The 23,589-nt window shown below is 47.1% G+C and overlaps 1 protein-coding gene and 1 long non-coding RNA gene across 2 annotated transcripts in view; one reads left to right on the forward strand and one right to left on the reverse strand.

The window, feature by feature from the left end:
* Positions 1-3,586: 3,586 nt before the first annotated feature.
* On the reverse strand, positions 3,587-8,555 carry LOC137470649 (uncharacterized). The gene is made up of 2 exons (XR_010997174.1): positions 4,417-8,555; positions 3,587-4,298 (listed from the first exon to the last, which is right to left on the reverse strand). It is a non-coding gene; the product is annotated as an uncharacterized lncRNA (long non-coding RNA).
* A 3,870-nt stretch (positions 8,556-12,425) lies between these two features.
* The window catches only part of FOXO3 (forkhead box O3), an 89,670-nt gene continuing 78,506 nt past the window's right edge, over positions 12,426-23,589 (forward strand). The window contains exon 1 of the mRNA XM_068184211.1: positions 12,426-14,340. Coding sequence (XP_068040312.1) covers positions 13,750-14,340 — 591 coding nt within the window. The 5' untranslated portion in view covers positions 12,426-13,749. The remainder of the gene's footprint in view (positions 14,341-23,589) is intronic.

Consider the following 23,589-nt stretch of genomic DNA (forward strand, 5'->3'; position numbering starts at 1 on the left):
TCCTAACATCTAATCTACACTTATCCTCTTTAAGCTTAAAACCATTCCTCCTTGTCTTATCACTACATGTAAAAAGCCTCTCTCCTTTGTTTTTATAAGCCACTTTGAGTACTGGAAGTCTGCAATGAGGTCTTCCTGTAGCCTTCTTTTCTCCAGGCTGAGCATTCCCAGCTCACTCAGCCTGTCTGGGCAGGAGAGATGCTCCATCCCTCTGATCATCTTCATGGCCTCCTCTGGACTCTAACAGGTTCACATCTTGTACTGGGAGCCCCAGAGCTGGATGCAGCACTCTAGGTGGGGACTCAGAGAGCAGAGTAAAGGGGCAGAATCACCTCCCCTGACCTGCTGGCCACACCTCTTGATGCAGCCCAGGATGTGTTTGGCTTTCTGGGCTGCAAGTGTACACTGTTTGCTCCTGTCCAGCTTTTCATCTACGAGAACCCAAAAGTCCTTCTCCACAGGGCTGATCTCCATGAGTTCTTCTGCCAGTCTGTACTGTCTGTGATTGCCTGATTGCCCTGACCCAGCTGCAGCACCTTGCACTTGTTGAATCTCAGGAGGTTCTCATGCACCCACTTCTCCAGTTTGTCCAGCTTCCTCCAGATGGCATCCCTTCCCTCTGTTGTGTCAACTACACCGCTCAGCTTTATGTCAATTGCAAACTTGCTGAGGGTGTACTTGATCCTACTGTCATTAATAAAGATACTAAAGAGACAGCGCCTCAAGGGACACCGCTCGTCACCAGCCTCTACCTAGGCACAGAGTCTTTGACCACAACTCTCTGCCTGCATCCACCCAGTCAATGCCTTATCCACCAAACAGTTCACCTTTCAAATCCATGACTCTCCAATTTGAAGATAGGGATGCTGTGTGGAAATCATTTGCCTTGTTTCAGCTCTGACTTTGTACCTTGCCCTTTGGAACAAGGAAAAGTGAGCAAACTTGTCTTAGGGCTTGAGAGTATAAAATACTTGCATCATCCCTGGCAGATGGCAATAAGCAGGAAAGCACTGGGACCCCAGAAAAGGCAACAGGAGATAAGAAATTCCTGATTTCCACCACCAGCTGGTTTTCTGGAAAAGGAACCTTGTTTTTAAAACGAGATACTTCTTGAGATACAGACTGCAGGTATTTTGCAGAGATACCTTAGTGTGTTTCCGTCAATAGCTACAGCAGGTACAAACTTGTACTTCTGGATGAAAGGTACTTTATCAAAAAGTTCCTGACAAGCTCTTATCTACATAGCACATCACTGACATACCCATCTCATGTGAAATCTGTGCAAGAAAGACAGGGTTTATTTTGTCAAATTATAGGTAGGAAGCACACTCCAAGACATCCTGCACCACAGATCCTGCAGGAAAACACACTGAGCCTGGTGGCAAAGGCAATAGAAGGAAATGGATACTAGGGAAACTAGGAGGTGTGAAGAACAGGCAAGACCAAAGCTTACTTATGAAGATGGAATATATTAAAAAAAACAAAACAAAAAAAAAAAAAAAAAAAAACCAAATTAAAAAAAAACCTGAAAAATGAAACTACTTATCCTAGCTGCCACTGAGCCACTGAGAATCACATATTTTTATTCATGCTCTCCTAAAATGAAAGGTGCTGATGCCAATCTCTACAGAGAGCTTGTGGACTGGAGAAAGGTTGTTCTCCTGTTGGCAGTAGAGCAAACATTAGTAAAGCCCCAAGCAGGTGAAAGACACAATCCTTCCAGAAACAGAGGTCACAGGAGTGTGCCAGTGATGAGGCTGTCATTCTGATTCCTCCCTTCCACTGTCTGCTAAGTGCTGTTTTTCTCAGTCTCTCAGAGGTTAAGGACAGATGGGAACCATTAGATCTTCACAGCTCCTTTGGGAGCTGTTAGTCAAGCCTGTCACACATCACAGTCCTTCAAGCCTCACCTGTTTACCGTGCCTGAGACTTGACTGCAGCGTCCCTCATGCTTTTAACTGTGGTTAGTGCACACCCTTCAGAAACAGGCCCGTCTTGGCTTAGGCACATCTGGAAAATGTTCCAACTACCCTGACAGCTTGTTATGGTGATTAACCACCTTCATTCCAATAAATCTGTGCCCAGTTTTTCATATGAATGTATCTGATTTCAGCTTGCTGAAACACATTCCCATAATTTACTAGATTAAAGAGCCTTTCAGTACCTGATATTTTTCTTCCAAGGAAGTTCCTTCACCATCATAATCAATTCTCTGCTCAGCCTTTTCTGATAAACTAAAGAGACAAAGTGCTTCATGTCTCCCATTGTGAAGCATTTTCTTCAGGCTCTGAATCATTTTGTGTGGCTCTAATGTTCCACCACCCATTTTTTAACATCAATTTATAACATGCAGGCCATCCCAGTGCTGGTCTCACAAATACACTACGTGCTTATATCCATTTCCTTGTCCCTTAGGACTCTTAAAAAAAAAAAAATCTATTCAGAGTCTGAGACAGATGCAAGCCTGCTTCCTTCTGTCTGGCATTTGGAGCAACCAAAAAGCTATCAGTCACCTCTGCTGGTGCTGCCATCTCAGCAGGTAAAGGGAAAGCATGACAAGGCTGTCTTCCTTCTTCCCACGACATAATTCAACACTGGAAAGCAAGGCTGCCCTTCTGCAGGCTTCTGCTTGGAGCACAGATCGCCCAGGCACACCCAGACCACATCCATAGGGATAAATGAACCAATGGGCACAGACTAGCTGTGTACAGGCTGCTGTTAAACCCTCCTACCCATCAAAGTGTAGTGACTGCACACTTTTTATGCCCATACCTGGGAATTGTTTGGGAAAATGCTAACATCCTGAGGCCAACACTGTGCCAGGGACCAGTCTTTACATGGACCCAGCTGAGCTCCACTATCTGGGATTGCTCCCCACCACTGCCACCTCCTTTATCAAGAGAGGTAAATGCCATCTTAACACAGAAGCAGTCTCCAAGGAGGGAGAAGCATGAAATGGCTCCCTCATTTTCTGCTTCCAATCAGATCAGCAGCGTTTCTAAGACCAGGGAGGCAGCAACAGGCTGGGGCATCTGGCAGTTGCATCAAACCTCTCAATGCAACTTCATGCATCTCAACTAGGGAAAGGGCACAGGGCAAGAAGTCAAGAAGGAAAAAAATGCAGTAAAAGCACTTTTGCATAAGCTCAGAGAAGAGAGCTTGTGTCTAGGGCTTGCCTCACCATGGAGCTGGGATCAAACCCAGGCTGGCAACCTCACCCAAGCTGATGCTTTAGCCCTGGGGGGGGTCTCTGACCTGCCTGTCCTGCACCAAACATCCACTGGGCACCAGCACCCTGGAGCTTCCTCATCACACACCTGTCCTGCAGTTGCTTGTCAGAGCTTAAACAGCAGTCACCCAGAAATCCAATGCCAACAAAGCTGGAAGTGCTTCACACAGATTATATATAGAAAAGGTGCCCAAGCTGTGCTTAAATTAAACTTTGTCTTCAGTTCCAGGGTTCTCAGATCAGGAGGCTGAGGGGAGAGTGATTTTTGGAAAATGTAATCTCAACCCCAGCTCATCAGAAGGGAACAAAAATACCTGATGTCTAATATTTTATTAGGTTTTGATTAGAACACTAGGGACTTTTTTTTTTTTTTTTTTTTTTTTGCTACAGAATTTTCCCCTTTCTTGTATCTCTCAGTGGCAGAAAATGCTGAATCACAAACCTGGAGCTTTAAAAAAAAATTATTTCATATGCAGGAGAAACATATCTTACATAATTTCATACTTCCTGCTCTGCTCTCTGGTGCCACGTTCCTCATTTTCAGGCTGTTTTAAAGGTCAGCTTCACAGAACAAATCCTGACCTCAGACATGGGAAATATGCTGCCTCATCACTCCAGGATCTTTTCTCACATGATTAGTCCCAACATTCCTGCGACTAGAACAGCCACTACATTGCCACTGCTGCAGACATTTAAAAAAACCAAATAAGCAGAAAAGAAAAAGGCAAGATATTTTTTTCCTCTTCATTCTCAAAGTTAATGCTTACCAGCATCACAGCCTTTTTTTACAGGCTGGGGCTACTTCAGCACTGTAATGCTATTGCCATCTACAGACAAGCAACAGTCTTAACAAACATACATACAAGTTAAAATGCCTAAACTGACAACTGTTTTTGAAAAAGCTTGAAAGGACTTTAAAGAGGATTTTATTTAAGATTTTTCCAATGGGTAAGATATAGGATCTGGGTGAAAGTTAATTGAAGACAGCAATTACTCCTCATGGTATTGGTTTTAATACTGATGATGTATTCATTCAGCTGGCTCAATTTTTCTGAAGATTATTTTGATACTATAATTTGAGCAGACAGGAGAGGTCACATTAAGGGGCTGATCCAGAAGACACATACATACTCTGCTTATTTTGAACAAAAGATCTGAACTTATTTGAAATTACTACTATCAATTACCAAAGAATGATGGGAGGCACAGCCATGATGAACAAGCTCCAGTGCTACAGGAAAGCTGAAGATTAATTTACTTGCTTAATAAAGCTGAAAATATAAGATTTCAAAATTAATAAAAAACCAGTCAATTATTTTATTGGTTATAAATGACAAATATATACTGAAAAATATTTTGATTTAAGTATTAAAGTTACAGCAAACTCTTTTTAGTGTGCTTAGGCCTCTAAGAAGGAATATGGCTCCTATTCAGTAACCTGGTGGACTAGTTTTTGTTAGTATCTGTAAGAAATACAAAGCAAAATTGCAGCTCCCACTCACTGGGAGACTCTACAGATGACATTTAAAAGAAAGCATACCACGGCAGCGAGATGAAAAATGGGGTTTCTGTTAAATTATAACTAGCAGACAGTTATACTGCTCTCAGGTTCGTGATAAAAGCAGAAAGGTTGCCTCCTATGCCTGCAGAGTTCATTGCCAGGTGGCTCAAACCATGCATGCAGGTTTACTTGTCAGACTTGGCCTCTTCTTGTTGATCCCTGCTGAACCAGTGAAAGGGAAATGCCCAGGCCCTGAGAGCAAAAAATGCCCCACAGCTTGTCATTCTGGGGGGGAAAAAGAAGGCAACAGGAAAAAAAAAAAAAAACCAGCAAAGGCATCGGACCCATCTCAGTCCCTTGCCAGAGGAATGACACTGTAAGACTGAACCCTGAACAAGTCATAGGAAAAGAACCAAAGCACAAAGTCCTCTAACGAAGTCAGAACAAAAACGTTTGGATAGGATTTCTGGAAGAAGGAGCCAGAGGTGTTTGTGAATAAGCACAAGAATAGGCCCTTCCAGTGACCACAGAACTAAAAACAAAAGCACTTTTGTGCACTCCCGGATTACTTGCTCTTATTTTCTCTTACAGTCACATGCTTATGTGGGCCTGTACTGTTTGAAAACGTGATTTATTAAGACACCTTAAATTGCAACCAAGTATTGTACTATTAATACTGACTTTAACTTTCCAGTTCTTAATATAAATTTACATAATTTTAATCTCCTATGCAGCCAAATCCCCAGTGAATCCTTTAGAAGTTTTTCTTGATATGTGCACTATATTTCCAAAGTGTTTCAGATTTATGGGCTTCCCCCCTCTTCCCCATCATTGTTTCACTGGTTCGGGGACAACCCCTTCTTTTCAGCAGATTGAAACATGCAGTAATGTGAAACAGATCTGGTGACCCTACAGCATTAAATCATGCTTTTGTGGTGCTTTATTCCTGCTCCAAAAGACTTTATGCATTAGTGAGTACATAAAATTGCACCAGAGACTGAATACATATTGAAAAGCAATAAATGATTCCATATGATCTTAATTTTTCAAATCAGTGCACCACTATTTTAAAGCAATAGTGTTTAATTTTCCAATTAAAGGAAGTTTTAAAAATAACCCTTCTAATCTAATATGGGAACACTCTCACTTTGGATATTCTCTCCAGCTGAAAGATTTGGGTACACCAACAATTTTCACAGTCAAATGGTGTCCTTGGTTAGCAAGCTAGCAAGGGTGCAATTAGCCACGGCAGTTAATTTCTTCCTTTTATTCAAAAAAGCTTGTGTCATCATTACTGCGAAGACACAGGTCACAAAGGCTCCGTGAGCAAACTGAATAGCACACGTTCCTCTTTAAGCTTCACATACTTGAACATCTGTCCGACCTCAGACAGAGTTCCTCCCCTAGTTTTCCCTGTTTACTTCCAAGGAAAAAAAGTCTATTTTGGCTAAACAAGGTTTATAATACCTCTACCTATATTTTAAACTAGACAGGCCTGTTATGAAGAGTAGCTACTGTATTTAGAAGCAGCAAGCTCTTTAGCAGACCGGCATGTATTCAATTAGATGGGTTCAGCGAAATGGTATCCCCAAAAAATAAATTTAAAAACCAATAAAATCAGGTCTCACTCTTGCTGCCATTGCCTCTCCATAGGTAAACTTGCAGTGAATGACTTCGGTTGAAGTTTTGGTATGCTAAACTGAAGGAAATGATTTTGCAAGGCAGGCAAGGGTGTGTGCAAATGGAAGAATTCAACTTTTCAGATTCCAGAAGAGTTTGCAGGGCAGTTGCTATAACTGCATGCCCTGAGCATGTTTGAGTGACGTTCACATGAGCTGCAAGGAATGTAAAGTCTTTAACAGCAGAACAGTACCGGGGCAGAACCGAGGCATTAAAGTTCAGAACTGCCCTCCCAAAATCCCCTGCTCCTAATTAGATGCCTAATCCTTGAGGCAATAAAGTCCTATTTTTAGGTTGTCAGCATCTCAAGATACAGGCTATTCTGCCTTTCACATAGACACAGCCACCCCATGTTGGGCAGCCCTGTGCCTGTCTTCCCCCGGACCCAGTGCTGGAATTCGTAGCTCGGACACGTTTCCATGCAAGACGAGACCCACGGCCCCGGCTGCATAGCCTGCTCAGAGCACATCCAACACATACCAATAGGCTCTGGCTTCTTAGAGCACGCTGCTGGGATCGCTTTTCCAAGACGGGACAGCAGGTAGGAGGTGCCCGGCGCTATCCCATCGCTCTGCGGCGTGTACAGGCAGTCGGGAAACATGACCCCCTTCCCATTCCTCCGACTTGATGCAGCTCCTGAGTCAGCAGTTACCCAGTTTCTCCGAAGCAGGGGAGAGAGAACCAGCTGCAAATGTTTATAATCGACTTCTCCACCATGTGCTAAGCCGCTGACTGCTTTTGCTTAACACTTCACCAGCCTCTTTGAACCCTTCCTCAACTCCCCAGGGGAGATTTCCTTCCCCCTGTGTGCCTTGTAGTGCCCCTCACACCAGGTGACACGAGGTCATTTTCTCCTCCTTCTGCCCGCCGGGGTTCAGATGCCTCTCTCTGACCTTCCCGAAGAGTATGTTACTAGGGAGGCAGGCTAGCCTAACACGCACTCCATTTCCAACCAGCCTGTTGAACCCGTACTGCTGCTTGGGGGAGAGGGTGGGGCTTCGGGATTCACGGGAGCAATCAAGAAGAGGCCATGACCTAGCAGTAATAATATTGCCATGGGGAAGGGAGGGGAGCAGCCTTGGATTTCAGTCCCCTTTTGAAAGCGTGCTTTATGTACTTTACATCAAATATCTGTCAGAGAAGAAAACACAAAGTCCTGGGAAAAGGACCAGGAGCCACATCTTCAGCTCCTGAACAAGTGCTCTGATCGCTGGAAACAGGATGACAGCATGAGGGAGGTGCTTAGATTTCTTCCAGGGGCCACGTGTGGGAGAAAATAATTAATTCTTTGGAGGAAGCGAAATAGGCCGTATTGGGCACCTGCTGTCAAAAGGAGAGGCCAGGCTGCGAGCCTGAGAAAAGGTAGATGCTTTCCTGCAGCCCTCATTCTCGTCACCTGATCCCCGATTAAATCCCCTGCTGTACAAGCGCACCTTCCGTTTGCAGGTAGAGGGAAGCAAGGCTGCGAGAGGTAGTTACTTTAGGGCTGTGCTGTGTAAGCACCACCACAACGAAGCCAGGACTGAGGATGCACCTCTGCACAGCGCCATGCAGACAGGACAGTCACCTCGGGGACGTTTTTTGTCCCGCGAAGACAACCGGCACTGACATCGTTTCAGAGGTGTGGCTTCCAGGTCTCCCTGTCGGTGCCCTACCTCTAGACACCTGGCACACTGGAATGGCACACCTGGCTGCCAGACACGTACCCACCCAGTCCCTTCCCCTCCCACCACACGCAGCTCTCCACTGCCTCGAACCCACATCTGGAGGGCACCTGCAGCTTGGCACAACTTAGCTTTGAGACAAGGGGGTCGGGGAAAGCCGACGGATGGTTTTGGTGGTCCTCAGTGCAACAGTCGCTTCTAGCTGAAGGCAATTTTCGTGCGAACGCCACGGCACTTTCAGGAAAGGCTCTTCGGGCTGCAGGCAGCTCCGGGGGAGGGGGCGCGGAGCCCGCGCGGACCCCCGCCCCGCGCCGCATTTTACTCGATTGTTTATTATTTTCCGAGGGGCGGCGGCGGGGCGGAGGCGCCGGCCAATGGGAGGCGTCGCTGGCCTGACGGGCGACGGGCGGCGGCCAATGGGCGGCGAGGGCGGGCCCCGGCGGTCACGCGCGGCCCCGGAGCATGACATCATTGAGTTCGCACGGCGCAGCCTAGCTTGGTGGGGGCGGGGCTGGAGGGGGCGGGGCCTGGGCTGGAGGGGGGCGGGGCCGGGGCTGGAGGGGGCGGGGCCGGGGCGGGGCCAGCGCCGCCGCTCCCCCTCCCCGCGCTGTGTGGGCGCAGGAAGGTGTCGAGTTATAATGATGGAGCAATTAAGCGATAAGTGGGTATAATTAACCCCACGTGGGGTAACCCAGACGGGCTTGAGTGGACACGGCCGCGTTGCACAACGAGTCAGTGGCGGGGCAGAACGGTGTTTGGTCACTCGGGCCAGCCCCAAGCTAAGGGAGAGAGCTGTCTGTCTTCACAAGTCAGAATTCCTTGACATAATGCAAGATGAATAATAGTAATAAAAAACGTGGAATTTCTTGCTGTATCTCAGCAATCCGACTGCACCCTAACAGCATAAACTCAAGAACTGCATGTACCCCCGAGTATTTAAAAACTACTAAGCAAGCTTTTGAGCAATCTCAGCCTAAAGAGCAGGTTTTTAAAAAAGGTTTAAAATATGCAATTAGTTTTTGCTTTTTCCCCACCTCTTACCTTTCTTCCTGGGCCTCAAAATATATTTGGGTCACATCCATGGCACATCAAGAATTTGGCTATTGGTTTGAAATGGAAGCTGAGTTGCTCCTTCAATGGGACATTAAGAAGAGGGATATCAGGGTAATACCAGTATTGCAGGCTTCATAAATAATGCTGAGAGTCCAGTTTGAAGCCAGCTTGAAGTGATCTTTAAGTTGTTGTTCATCACTTCAGGGAAACATTTTATAGTTAGAAATCTGTGGCCATCTTTGGCAAACCCATCAAATTTCCATGGCACAATTTGGACCTTGTTCTATGTCTGCCACTCAGCCAATCTTTCCATAACAACTGCGAAACCCATTAGCCAGTTTTAGCCAAACTGGGCCAAAAAGTTAAAGTCTCATGGTATGAATTTGACTGGTTTATAAGTGACATTTATTTCTAATCATCAGCATCCAGCTTGCTCTGAATCAGCCACAAAGCCTATTGCCTATTGCCTAGTCTGTGTTTAAAGGGCACAGTAGGGAACAGTGGGAAGAACAAAAAAACACTCTCTCACGGTGTGGATGGGAGGGGTGCACAGGGGTTATTTCAGGGGACAAACTTCTCAGAGACCAGGCTGCAGGTGCCTCACAAAACAACCCATGATATGCTTGTTTGTGTGAGGTCCATGTAGACAATGCAGCTGTTGTTTAACGTAAGTGCAATATAACATTCATTTATTGAGCGGCAGTACACTTCACAGGAGATGTCCATAATGCTGTACTGACAAGAAATTCCAGGTCTCTCACCCCCCATGCGACTTTATCTCCAACCCTGCTTCTGCAGTTAAGATATTTGTGTGAGAGGTGAAGCCAGAAATGTCACCTGCACTTCTCTAGCTGCCATGTGACTGTGACCCTGCCAGATCCATATAATCCAGATACTGCGATAGGCACAGGTTCCCCACGTCAGGCTGAATGGCCATAGTAGATAAAAGGAGATGCAGAGGAAGAGGCAGCCCTGCCCTAAAACACTTGCAGTCTAAGTAGGCAAAGTAAGTGAGCTGGCTTTCAAATGGCCTGAGGGCTGGCCTAACTTTATTCCTGTTGAAGTCAGTGATAAAACTCCCATAAATGGAGCCTTTTGGAAAATCCCACCCTTAGGGCATGAAAGTACTTAAAGGAAGAGACTGAAAATTGTGCAAGATTTAGATTCAATTTTGATCAGTTTTTATGTGTATTTCAGAGGCCCCAAGCCATGGAATGACAATACATCCTGTGTCTTTCTGTTTTGCTCATGCACTTTTCATAAGCAAAATGTGTAGGAAAAATTATACTGTGGTTTTAATTACGCCTCTAAACTGCATTATCATGGGCACACACATGGTGCACAGAGCTGTGAAGAACCGGTACCATGACGTGTGATAAAGGTCCTGTGACTGATACACCAGTGAATTCTGAAGAGGACAGATAATCTTGCTCAAGGCTGGCACTCAGGTGATCCAGTTTCATTTCTCAGTTCTGGCATGGGCTTCCTGTATGACCTCAGTACAGTCACGTAATTGTTCAGTGCCTCAGTCCATCATCTTTTTAATAGGGTTACTACTTATTTATTTCCTTTCTCCCGCCCTCTCCTGCCTCACTTAGACTGCAATTCTGCCAGGGAGTGGAGCATTTCTTACCACGTGCAGGGCCTTCATCCAGTACAATGCGACCTAATAGCAGTGCCTGTAGAGTAATGCAATGCCAATTAAATAAATAAATGAAGATGATAATATCATTTAGGACTAGATTTGCTGCTTGCAACCCAGCCCAAGGTCGAAGTGCTATGCTTCCCTGGAACCTTGGGATGCACTCCATGTGGAGGTTTCTGCAGTGGTCAAAATCAGCCCCAAGCAGTAGCTAGTTTTGGGAAAGGGCTGAGCACCAGTCACAGTTTCACAGGCAGCCTTCTGTGGCTAACTGCTGAAAGCCACAAGGAAAGCCTCCTTGGAGATGTAGTGTTGGACTAAGCAACTTCTCACCACGCCTTTTTGTCTGAACTTGGTTGCTGGCTCTTCAATGCCACTGTGGTTTTCCTCCCTACCAACTGCTAAATCATATACACGAATGCCAGTGTCACAATTGCAGAGTGGCTGGTGTCTTTTTGAGCTGCCTTGCATTCTTGTAGGGGCCATAGCCCATAAACCATAGCAAGGCACTCAACATTGTGACCCAAAATGGACTTGCAGTGAAAATAATTTCCATTACTCGAACTTGCATTTATTCTTATTAATTCAGTGTCTTCTACTATATTCAGACAACCAGGGATTAATTGTATGCATGCTGAAATGCTGTCCCTTGTAATAAAATCTTACTAAACTATTCCTAACTTCAGTGGCACTTCAATTCAAAACCTAACTAGACACTTAGGGCCTTAGGCCTTACTTAGCAGCACGTGTAAGGCATGCAGGATCAGGGTCTTGATGTTTTCTAATCAAACTGAATGGTTTTCAAATCTCTCTACTTGTCTATAATGCAATACATCAGGAATAGTTTGTCTCCTAATTCTATTCAGCAAAGCTTCAGAAGCACACTGCTTCTCAGTCCATGCTATTGTCTGTATCTTGTCTCAGAGACAATGTTACTGTTGGACTAAATCTAGTCCACAGTCTAGGTCGATATCAAGACAGGTGAGAAGCGATACGTAGAAGTTGCCATGTGAAGTATTTATAACTACATCCATATTAACAGCTTTTATGTTCCTTGGTTTTGTGGGTCACCCCTTTATTCAACCCATAATTAACTACATCTTCAAGTGAGCTACTTTGGAGGGCTTTCTGCTAGGGCATGGCCTCCAAGAAGGAGGTACAGCGGGATTGTATTCACATGTGGTCATGTCTGAACATGTTCCTGGCATCACCCAAAGGCAGAGTGAAAGTTTTCAAGGAATTACTAAATTAGACTCTATATTTTAAAGTTTACCAGAACATCTCGTGCACCAATAGTTTATGACCAGTGAAAACGAGTACAGAAGAGAAACAGGCCTAACACAACTCTTGGAAAGATTTACCGGGTACTTGGAGAGGTTTGAACGCTTTCCACTGGGCCGGCCGGACAAGGCTCCGGAGCCGCAGGGACGGCAAGCAGAGAAGCGCTGCCCTCGCCAGGTGCCGGCAGCTGCTCTAGCCCGCCCAGCTCCTGTGGCTTCCCCCATCCAGGCGCTCCCGCCCCGTTGGGGCGGCTCCTGCGCGGCACCGCCCGCCCTCCGCCCGCCCTTGGGCGGGCCGTGCCGAGCCGTGCGGTTTGGTTGAGTCTCCCTGCGTGTGTCTATAACTTTGTGTTGCTGCCGGTGGTTGTTAGGAGGAGGGATGTGGAAGTCGGCGGCGAGCAGGGTGACAGGCTGCTCGGGCGGGCTGCGGCGGCGGACGGGCTGGGCGCGGGCGGATCGCTTGCCTCTCGCCGGCTGCTCGCAGGGGGAGCGGGCGCTCTGCCGTTTTCCCATCCTTCGCCTTTAAAGGGAAGGCTCTCTGGAGCTGAAGGCGCAGGAGCAGCAGGAACCATGCAGCAGCGCTGCTTCTTCCTCCCGTGAATTCGGATCTCAATTGCTGCCGGTTGTGGAGGTGGCTCTCGATCCAGCACCCCCCCGCCGCCTCCCGCCCCTCCCGGTGTGGCTTTCCCTGCCTCGTCTGCCTGCGCTTTTTAAATGATTTAAGTGAAGGGGGGAAAAAACTGTCAAGATGGCAGCAGCAGGAGCAAGGAGGTTATGAATGTGGTGTTGATGCTGGAACAAAACCTATTCTCTTTGGCAGCCCTAGGGAGGGCTTAAAGCTACTGGACCTGTTGGAAGACTGGCGATTTGATTTGTTCCCGTTGTGTTTGCTTTTTCCCTGCAAGAAGGAGGATTTATTACTATTTTTTTTTAACCGACCAGCCCCCGGGGTGGCCTTCTCCTGCCTCCTGGTCCGTCGGCTGTGAGATTTTGGGGGGTTGCTTGCGCGTGGCTTGGGGGCACCGCAAAGTGACAGGTTTACGCTAGTGTGCAGTTGGATGTATGCTCAGACTTCGGCTCCCTTTAGGGCGTTTTGAAGAAGAAAAAAGTCTTCGGTGTAACCCCAAGGACCGCTCTCCCTGCCCTCCTGCCGACTGGAGGGCGCGAAGGACCACCCCCCCAAAAGGCAAGATATCTGCGGAAGCGACGAGGAGCGACCTCAGAGGCGCCGGGGGCGTGAGGGGGTCCTCTCCCGGGTGGGTACAGCGCGGTTCCCGCTGGAGCTACTTCTGCATCCGCATGGAGTGAAACATAAACAAACGCGCACACACGCACCGTGGGAGCGGCCGCCGCTCCACCGGCTCGGAGGTCAGCGCCGCGGGCACCTCCGGCACCGCCCGGCCCGTGCTGCCGCCCTGCGCGGCCGCTCCGGCTCCTAATCTGATTTTTTTTTTTTCCCTCCCTCCCTCCCTTTCTCCCCCCGCCTCCCAGCTCCGGCGTGCGCATCGCCCGCGGGGAGCGGGGCTCGGGGCGCAGCGGAAAGCCGGCCAGCCCATAGCGGAGCGCGGCATGCCCGCCCGGCAGCCCCCTGCCTGCTAGGCTCCCGTCGGCACCGAGGAGGCGGCGGAGGAGGAGCGGGGTCGGCGGCCGCCCGCCCGCCCCGTCGCAGCGCCCCGCAGCCGCCCGCGGGGGAGGCCAAGATGGCAGAGGCGTCGCCCCCCGCCCCGCTCTCGCCCCTGGACGTGGAGCTGGACCCCGAGTTCGAGCCGCAGAGCCGCCCCCGCTCCTGCACCTGGCCCCTGCAGAGGCCCGAGCTGCAGGCCAGCCCAGCCAAGCCCGCCGGCGAGTCGACCGCCGACGCCGCCTCCATGATCCCCGAGGAGGAGGACGACGAGGAAGAGGGGGGCGGCTCGGCCATGACCGTCGGCAGCGCGGCCCCCGCTGGCGGAGAAGCAGCGGCGGCGGCGGCGACCACCGCCGTGCCGGAGGAGGCGGCGCGGCTGCTGGCCCCGCTGCCCGGCGGCGGCCCGGAGGGGCCGAGCCTCTCTCCGGGGGGAGCGGCGGCGGCGGCAGGCGGCGGGGGGCTGAGCGGGGGCCCGGCGGCGGCGCCGAGGAAGTGCTCGTCGCGGCGCAACGCGTGGGGCAACCTCTCCTACGCCGACCTCATCACTCGAGCCATCGAGAGCTCTCCGGAGAAGCGCCTCACTCTCTCCCAGATCTACGACTGGATGGTCCGTTGCGTGCCCTACTTCAAGGACAAGGGTGACAGCAACAGCTCGGCCGGGTGGAAGGTGAGGCGGGATCCCGGGGCCGCGGCGCTCCCGCCGCGCCGCCCCGACGGGCGGGCTGCCCGTGGAGGATGCGGCCGCGGAACGGGGTGCTGGCGGCTCGCCCCGACAGCAGCCCGCCGGGCGCTGGTCGTGCTGATGGTGGTCGCCCTGTCGGCTTTGCTTTTTTATTAAGAAAGAGATTAAGGAAAGTTTTGTCTCTTTCTTGTTGCTGTGTAGAAGCGGTGAGGGCTATTGACTTTGAGGGTAGAGTACACGCTGGAGCGGAGTTGGCTTTTGTCATGCACAAGTCCGTAAGCAGGGAAGGAGAGAGGGAGAGAGTAAGAAAAATGAAAAATATTTATAAGGTGTGTGGGTTTTGTTTTGCCTTTTTTTTTTTTTTTTAAGTTATGGTAACACCAGAGGTAACTCATGTTGGAAACGAGTAGAATTGCTTTTATCTATGGTCAGTCTGCATCTCAAAGCTCAAATACAGAACGACTTTATTATTTTTGTCAGGGAAACCCCCAGTTTTTTACCCATGTGTTCCTCAAAGGCAGTAGAGGGAAATTCGGGTTTTGACATTTCTCCATAAAGTTAATCAAAGCGTGGAGTTATTGGCTGTTCAGCCCCTGGAATGCTTGGTTTGTGATTCCTGTGTTTCCAGTGTATGAGAGCACTGTCTACTGATAGCCCAGCATTTTCTGTCCAGCACTGCGACAGTGAGCAGCTAAGAGTACTACCGTTTTAATAAGTGAGGGGGGAAAAAAAATCTGGTTTTGTGGCTTGTTTACTCAGCAAAAGCACATTGCAGGCAGGCAGGGTTTTACCCGCAAGAGAGTCTTAGAAGGCCTACCAAGAGCTAGAACTGCACGTAAAGCACATTTGAAGTGATTTCCAGAACTGCTTTTTTTTCTTCTAGTTTTCCTGTTCATCTGTCAGCGTCTGTTGGACGCCAGAATGTCACGTACTTGCAGCTGTACAGAAATGCAGGTGCTGCTTGACGCCGATACTGTTTGCAGAAGGAAATCCCAGCAAGGTTCAGTTGCTGCTGAGGGCCGATACTAGCGGCATCTGACACTGAGTTTTTGTATGGATGGCTGAAGGTAAATTTGCCAGCAAGTTCAATGCTTTTACAGAGAAATTAAATTTTCTCTTTGAATCTAGCTAGATTTGGATCATGTGATAACTTTCAGTATACAAATTGGTCCAAAATACTGTATAGATGAAACATTTCTGGCAGTTTCTGTACTAGCAGCCTTGTCTTGTATTTTGGTGCCTGAGTAGGACTTGCTGCTAGGAGTTGAAGTGCGGCTGTATGATTTTTTACCTTCCAATGAAGCACAGGAGAGGAGGTATTTAGATGACAGACTTGTTTCAGGCTGGGGAAAATACAAACACAAAGTTTGCTGCTGGCGTGGCTAGCTGAAGACAAGGCTTTTAAAACCACACATTCTTTTTACAGCTTTTGTGTGTGTATTAGGTGTTGAATTTTGATCTGACTTTACAAGTGTGACGCAGAGTGTGATAAAGGGTTACATCTTCCAATGACAGCCTGTGCCTTCATAAGTTGTTCAGTTTCACACAGAAGCAGTGGCTTTAGATGTCAGCTGTTATAACAAATCCAGCATTTTTATCTGGTACTTTGAATTTTCAGTTAATTCTCAATATCTTAATCAAACAAAGATTTACCTAACAATGGGGCTGACACTGTTTTGAATTTGGTGGCAAAACTCCTTTTCACTTTAGCAGAAGCAGAATCTGGGCTATAATATGAAGTGCTTACATTGATTAGTATCCTTAATACTGTCACAATTTTTCTGACAATTTATACTGTTAATTTGGTATTGATTCCTTTGCTGAGCAGCATTAACTGGTACTTGGAGCTAATTAAAATATTAAAAACTTGGATCCCTTGAGATTCTTCTGTTATAATTTAGTTCAGAAGTTTCTCACAAGCCTTTAGGATGACCTTTCTCAGGAGATGCAAGCACACTGGTAGCAGCAAATTCTGCCTCTGATTGTGAGCTGTCTCTGAAGTTAGGGTAAGGCATTCGGTCATGTTAACAGTGGGTGCAGTTGTGCGTGGGTGTTAAGGGCATACTGGAAGGGGCAAAGGGGAGGTCCGGAGCTCATAATTTGCCAGGCATCTAAAACTGGAAAATGTAATTCCTTAACAAGGCTAGGATTTCTTTTTCAAGTCCGTATACATTCAGAAGAGGACTACTTCAATTTCTTGGCTGGAGAATAGTTTAATTTGTGCAGAGGCACCATTCTTATATGGGGACTCCATCTTAGTCTCCTGATGTTAAAACACATTATATCTTATTATCATCTTTGTTTTCTTCACAGGCAATGAATACAACTCTTCAGGAACTAATGTCAGCTTTTCACATTAGACTTCTTCAGATTGCTAGTTACACGGAGACTTTAAGCGCACAGAAGATAGCTCTGTGTTAGAAGGCTTTTATCTTAATTTAGAATATTTTTACACAGCTAAATTAATCGTTGAAGGCAGCAAGTCCATTTAACAATATTATGCTCTGTCACTAAGTGGGAAAATTGTTATTTACAACAAAGGGAAGAAGAGAACTTGGTCTTATTACCTTATGTATTATTATTTATGAAATATTAATACTGTTTCCAGTGAGATGTGCCCAACATCATAATCTGTAAATATAGCTGGGATTATTCTCCTCAAACAATTATTTTAAGAGCTATAAATTAGAGTTACAACTATCACTTTTTTTCCCGCCTAGGGCATTAAAGCAACAGTGAATATTTCAGATGTGGTTAGGAAGGCATACATTACATTTCTGGTAATTCGGATAAGGTTTGCCCAATACACCCCCCCAACAATCTCCTTTGCTTCCCTCTCCCCCTGGCCCCGGTGGGACGCTGGCTAACCCAATAGTGCCTGAAGCTGACTAGGGCAGTAGTGCACGATGCAGTGCTGCAGAGGTGCCATGCTCTGGACACTTCTGTGTGCCACGGGCAGCCCCGGCTGTTGCAATCCTATACACTTCCAGACCACTGGAGAGGGTTTCCATGCATGTTCCAGTATCGGCTTCTGTCTTGAATACTTAGCGAAGGTTGGTATTTACGTTCGTCATCACCGAAGGGGGGAAGAGATTTCAAGGTGAGCTGGTTTCAGCCTTGTGAAATTCACTGTGCCAGGCGACTGTTCCAGGTACTTCTACAGAGCTCCTCGATGACTAGATCTTTCCTCATTCAGGTATCTGTTACCCAATCAAAGTCCTGCAGTCACAAAACTAGTGTGCTGACTTAAAAACCAAGTTTTATCTTGCTAGTATTTAAGGTGAAGCACTCACTTCCCTCAATAATCTTGAAATAGGAAACTGAAAAATCTTTTTGTGCATGTATGTAGTAGAGATGCCCAGTTTCACCACCGCTTAAGTAATTCCATACCTCTTCCCACAATGTTACTTTGTAATTTCTTGCAGCACTATCTTGTGAAACAGTCTTTTCTATATGGAAAGTACACTAGGGGGACTATTTTCCTCTTTGTTAAGTGATATGGCAAGACTATGAATCGCGTCCTTTATACAGAGATACTAGCAATTCCCAAATTTAAATGTAGCTGATTTGCTTTGGATTGTTTTTCATATCGGAAGCCTGTTCTGTTTTCCACCTGTTGTATTCATTTTCCCCATAGAAAATAAACACTAGCTGCTGGGGTATTTACTTTGAAGGGGAGGTTTTTGTAAACTTTGTACATTTCTTACCATGTTTTCCATGTTTTACTGGCCAGTATGTATCAAAGGGCTGCAGTCCCTTCCTTGTAGCAAATGCGCGAGTCTCTTCTCTAATTACTGAGACTTGAAAAGGCTTGAGAAATTTGCCAGTGATGTAGACAGATGTCTAAATCTGTTAGCCAGATGCTGATATGCAAGATGTGTCGGACTCTTTTTATCATCTTCTTGCAAAGATGTGAGGAGGAAGTAACACCACTCTCTTTCTTCTTACTTCTCCTTCCTTGGGTTGACACACAATGTCTTTATCAGGAGTGGCAACATAAAACTGGAGTCTGCATCAGTTTCTTTTTTTCCTTTATTGACTTTTAAGCTTCTTTTCTTTTTTATTTCTTTAAAGGTTCTGTTTCCCAATTAACTGCTAACAGGAATATTTTTCAGCCTTCTGTTATACTTTTTAAAATATATTTTTGTGTTGCCTTATTCATCTGAGCAGAAGGTTTGAGTTACAAGCTGTAGCCTGATTATTTTAAGTTTTGACCTACCACAGAGAGCATGGATTTAAGCACGTGAATGGATCCTTGGGACTTCACTGGGATTACTTGTGTGCTTAAACTTGCCGCTTAAGCATCTTACCTGATCAAAGCCTTACTGTGTTGTGCTTTAACAAAATACTCAGAAACATTTGTAAATTACTTTTGTGCTGAGCAGTGTAAAGAGATGTGTGGTTCCAGTGGTTGAAACCACTAGATAACAAATGTCTTGCATCAAAGAGGAGTATACTGTAGTAGCACAGTAACAAATGACTTTTTAAACTTTCTAGTAGAAACCATATATAGATATTAGCACATATTGTTATTTCATATCTGTAATGTACATCAGAGATGTCACTTTTCCCCAGCTCATGCAGGCAGGTGACAGCTATTAGAGCAGTGAGAGAGAGACCAAGTAAGTAGCTCTCTCAGAATCATTCACATTGTTTGGTCCACAGTGTGACAGTGAGGAGCACTTCTGCTGAAGGACTTGTTAAATGCAGACGTAAAACACATCACCTTGGTGAACGTCTTCAGCTGGAAAGAATCGCAGGCTCTGATAAACTCAACTTTTGGTGTGAATGGGAATCTTCCAATCAATGATGGTGTGGTATTGCTGGATAGTTAGCCAGGTAGACCTGCATGATAAATGCTGGAATCGATGTCCCTCCATTGTTCAGAGATAGACGGTTACCTAAAACAGTCATGCAGCAATTGACGTTGTCTGTAATAGATTTATTAGTGTCAATATTTGTACATATTTAAAATTTGAACATATTTAAAATAGGAAGCTTGAGAGTCAGAGGTTGGCTTCTACTCTTACCTGTGTGTTTGAAAGTGCACAGTTAATGCAAGTAAAAATTAAATCACCTTAGTGGCAGCTATAGCTGATGTATTGTACTGGCTAGAACAACTGTCTGAGACTATGAGGCTGGGGAGGAGAAATGTCCTGGCACTCCTGCCCTGGACATACTGCCTCTGCTTGGTGTTGTCCTGGTGAAGCGAGCGGTGTCTTACTCTCGAGGTCATTTTGTATTCGGGTCATTTTGGTGGTGCTACACTACTTTGCTGTAATCCTGGGAGATTAGGGGAGGCTGGGCACGTGCTGGTGCATTTAGAAAGGCGAGTGATTAGGGTTAGCTGTGTGGTTTTGTGAAAGCTCTTTGTGCTGATGTGGACAAAGTAGCAGCCCAGAGTGGAAGGTAGGCAGCTCTGGGGCAGCCCCCTTGCACCCTCCTGCAGCGGCTGGGTGGGTTTCAGCCAGCTCACCTGGGCTGGACAGGGTGAAAAAGTGTGAAACCACCCCAGAAAATTACGGTGAGTGTGCTGGCTTCAAAGGGAGGCCGAAGGGATTGCCTTGGAGATAGGCAGAACTGAGGATAAGCAGCCAAAGCATTTCTCTAGGTGGCAGCCTCCTAAAGGTGCCCTGCTAGATTTTGGCAGCCAGCTATTTTGCGTGGAAGTATGGAAAATCTTTTGTGAGGATTGTTTCTTATTTGCAATGCAATTAAAGTGGGTCTTGGTGTAGTGGCAGCTTGCCAAAGGAGAAACTGAAAGTGCTTCTTAATGCAAGTTGCTACTTAGACTAAAGTCTCTGCGTGTTCTTGTTTCTGTCTCACTTTTAGAAAAGCCTTACTACTATGTCTGCCACAGAAAATGTGCCCAAGGGCAGCGTTACAAAATGGCAATATTAGTTTGATTTAGAGGCAAGGGGCCCTCCGCATTTGGGGGTACTCTTTCTGGAGAAGGGCAAGCTCTGAGCATCCTCCCGCTGCTGATTCGTTCCCCTTGCCATGGAAAACTGAGATTCTCAAATTGGCTCTGGAAAGGGCCACAGCTTGGCCAGGCCCTGGAACAGGAGGTGTGTCCAGGTCCAGCACATAGTGCTGTAGTCCCGATAAAAGCCTGGCCGATAACAGCACTCAGGGAGCTGCAGGGTTTTTTTTTGATGTGGCTTTTCTCGGGACTGACAATATGTGCGTAGCGTGGCGGTTCAGGAACAAAATGAAGTGTTCGAGTAATGTGCATAGTCATGCAGTTTTCTGTACTGCTGTCTCAGCACACCATGAGTTAAGTGAAGATTATGCTTAACCTTTTATTTGCTCTCCTTTTTGTGCTTATACAAACTTAGGCTGTTCTGTTACAATTTCCTGAGAATTGCCACACACCAAGCTTGGAAAATGAGGTGCATTTAGCCAATTTATGGCCTGACATATGTTAATTAACATTAATTACCTGCTTGAATAGTCCATTTAGCACTTATTATTAAAAAGTGGCTTGTCTACAGAAGGGGATTTCCCATCAGAGTGAGATGTTTTGTTCTAACTTGCTTCAAATGTAGTCAGGTTGGGGTATCCCGTGCTTCTCTGCATGGCTGTACCAGCTTCCTGATGTTCTAGTTGTGCATGTGGGATACAGTTGTACCACTGATAGGCACCAACTCCTTACCCATGTGTATTTGGTATTTATTTGACTACAGCATAGCTTCCCAAGCAAACTAGCATGTTTCCAAACATTTTCTGCTAGTGGTGGGTACAGCTCTTGCTCATCTGCTTGAGGCAGCAGAGAAAGAGCCATGCTTTTTAGCCTGCCAGGAACTGCAGGGGCATCTGGAGTCCTGTGGTGATGTGACCCCAGCCCCTTTGGGGTGAAGGAGTAGGAAAAGCTCAGTTGTGCAAGGCTGGAGAGGGGATGTAGGAGCTGCTGGGACACACCATGGTGCCTTACAGGGAGGTCATCTTCCACTCTGTGTGGATGAGGATGATGGACCTTAGGGCTCCTGCAGCCATTGAAAGCAGGCCACCACTGGAGTGGAGCGTGATCTCCAGCAACAGCAGGAGTCTTGCTGTATTCATCAACTACATTACCTAAGTTATCTCCTGGGTAGTGTTTTGGGTAAGGGTTGTCACAGATCACTGGTCTAAAACCTGTGATGGGAGTAAGAACCAGAGAGGTCTTGTTCGATTTCCAAATACCAATACTTAAAAAAAAAAAATCCATGCCTCAATTCCCCACATCCCAGTTTCTCATTCCTGTCTTGGGAGACTCCAGGGACTTTATGTCCTACTTCACCTTCTCCAGCAGGAGGGTTGCATGTTGCACTTCTGTGGGAGGTGGAGGGCTGGCTCGTAGCTGTGCAGGGCATGCTGTGCAGTTTTGGTTGGGGATACAGCTCAGAGACTGATGAAAAGCAATGCCAGCACAGTGTGAGGAGTTGGGAACAAATGAGTGATTGCATCAGTGCTCTGCTGTGTCTCTGGTGTGAAGTAGCAAGGGAGGGCTAGAGAAGAGCATTGCTTTTTGCCAGAGTGGTTTCTCGTGGTGCTGTGCTTGGCTGTGAGGTCCAGGAGGAGCCCCTCTTGCCCTGCAAAGCCAGAGTTCTTTCTTTGGGCCACCCACCTCGCATGTTTGCTCAAGAATTGATATGCTTATAATGCTGCTTTGCAGGGAATTTGAGGGAGGTTGGGAGCTAGCAGCATTGATGTGTTGTTAATAACTCTGTGAGTATCCTACCTGAACTTTACTTACTGGGGCAATTTTCTTTATCTCTGTCCTGGTACCTATTAAAAATAAAGGCTGTTTAAATACTTTTTCAGATACCTTCTTAAGATTTCACAGACAGAGAAATGCCCTTCTGTAGATTTGTACTAGTAAAGAAATGCCTTGTGAAAATTAGCTCTTATAACAGATTTGTGCTAACAAATTGAGTTGTTTCCTTACTCTGTCACAACATGCTACATACTTTAGAGTTGAATTATGGAATTCTGGGTTCTCACATGAACATGTTTATTTGTCAGAGTGTTATTTTGCTTTTCTTTGTTATTTTTCCCCTGATGGTGAAGTTTCTACTTGCTGCGTGTAAAGACAGGTGTGAGGACGGTGCATGCTGGTACAGAAGGGTAGAGGCAGGCCACGGACCATTGTTGGAGGAGCTGGTGGAGGAAGGACCAGTTGTAGCAAGGACAACGCCGTGTGGCACTGACAGCTTGCTGTCAGGGCCCTGGCAGTGTGCGCCTCCAGCTTTGGGGGTCAGGAGGCTGTGGGTGCAGGGCTCTGCCTGTGCAGCCTGGGGCTGCTGTACACCTGAGTGCTGCCTGTGGTCAGGTGCATTTCCATGGGGTGAGTCACTGGATCACGCCACTTCTGTGTCCCTTCACCTACTGCCTGTGCCGAGGTGAAGGGTGGGTCTGTGCTGACGTCTCCATGCCAAAACCCAGTTGAGAGCTCTGGAATGAGGGCAGGAGGCAGGAGTGCCATCGAAGAAGCCATTTTTCTCCTTTGACACCTACCTCTTGTGCTGCCTTCACACTCTGTGTTGTGCTGTGGGTCTGCCTGGAGGCTCCTCGTAACCCAGCCCTCAGTCTTGCAGTGTCTTCAGGCCAGCCTGTCTCCACATCCGTGTCCTTCCAAGATCTTTGCCTCTCTCTAGGGAGCCACAGAGGCCATGGCATTCCCGGGACCATGATCAGTGGGTGGGACTCAGTGCTAGGAAAGAGTTTTCAGCAGGTTTGCTGGCTCCTGAGTCATGTGAGCAGAAAAGGACAGGTGTGTGCTGCTTGCCAGGACTTGAACAGGGAGGGAGGTAACATCTGCTTATCCCAGCCCTAGAGGAGTGGGAGACAGCAGGTAAGTCAGAAGACTGATGAGGACAGACGGCGGTTTGCTGTGGGAGGACAGATAGAGGAACACCCAAAAGCATCAGGATGTGTCTGCTGGGGCTTCGCTCTGCGTCCTGGCTGCTGGGACTGCTCTGTTGGGAATGGGAATGAAGAAGAGTTTGCATGGATGTAGATTTATGACAGTGCAACTTTCATGGGTAGATGAAGTAAAGAGAGCAGGTCTGAGTCTCATCCCTGCTAAAGGCCACGTCAAGGCAGGAGCACGTATTTGCATTAGTGCTAGACAGAGTCAAGCCAGCAGTGCCAAAAATCCTGGTTGCAGCTGAGCTTGAGCCCCGTGTGAGAACTGAGTATGACTAGGGAGTGTTAGTAACAATGTCTTACTTAAGTAAACAAAGCTTTGTTTAA

This window comes from Anomalospiza imberbis, chromosome 3, assembly GCF_031753505.1.
Source record: "Anomalospiza imberbis isolate Cuckoo-Finch-1a 21T00152 chromosome 3, ASM3175350v1, whole genome shotgun sequence".
NCBI lineage: Eukaryota > Metazoa > Chordata > Aves > Passeriformes > Viduidae > Anomalospiza > Anomalospiza imberbis.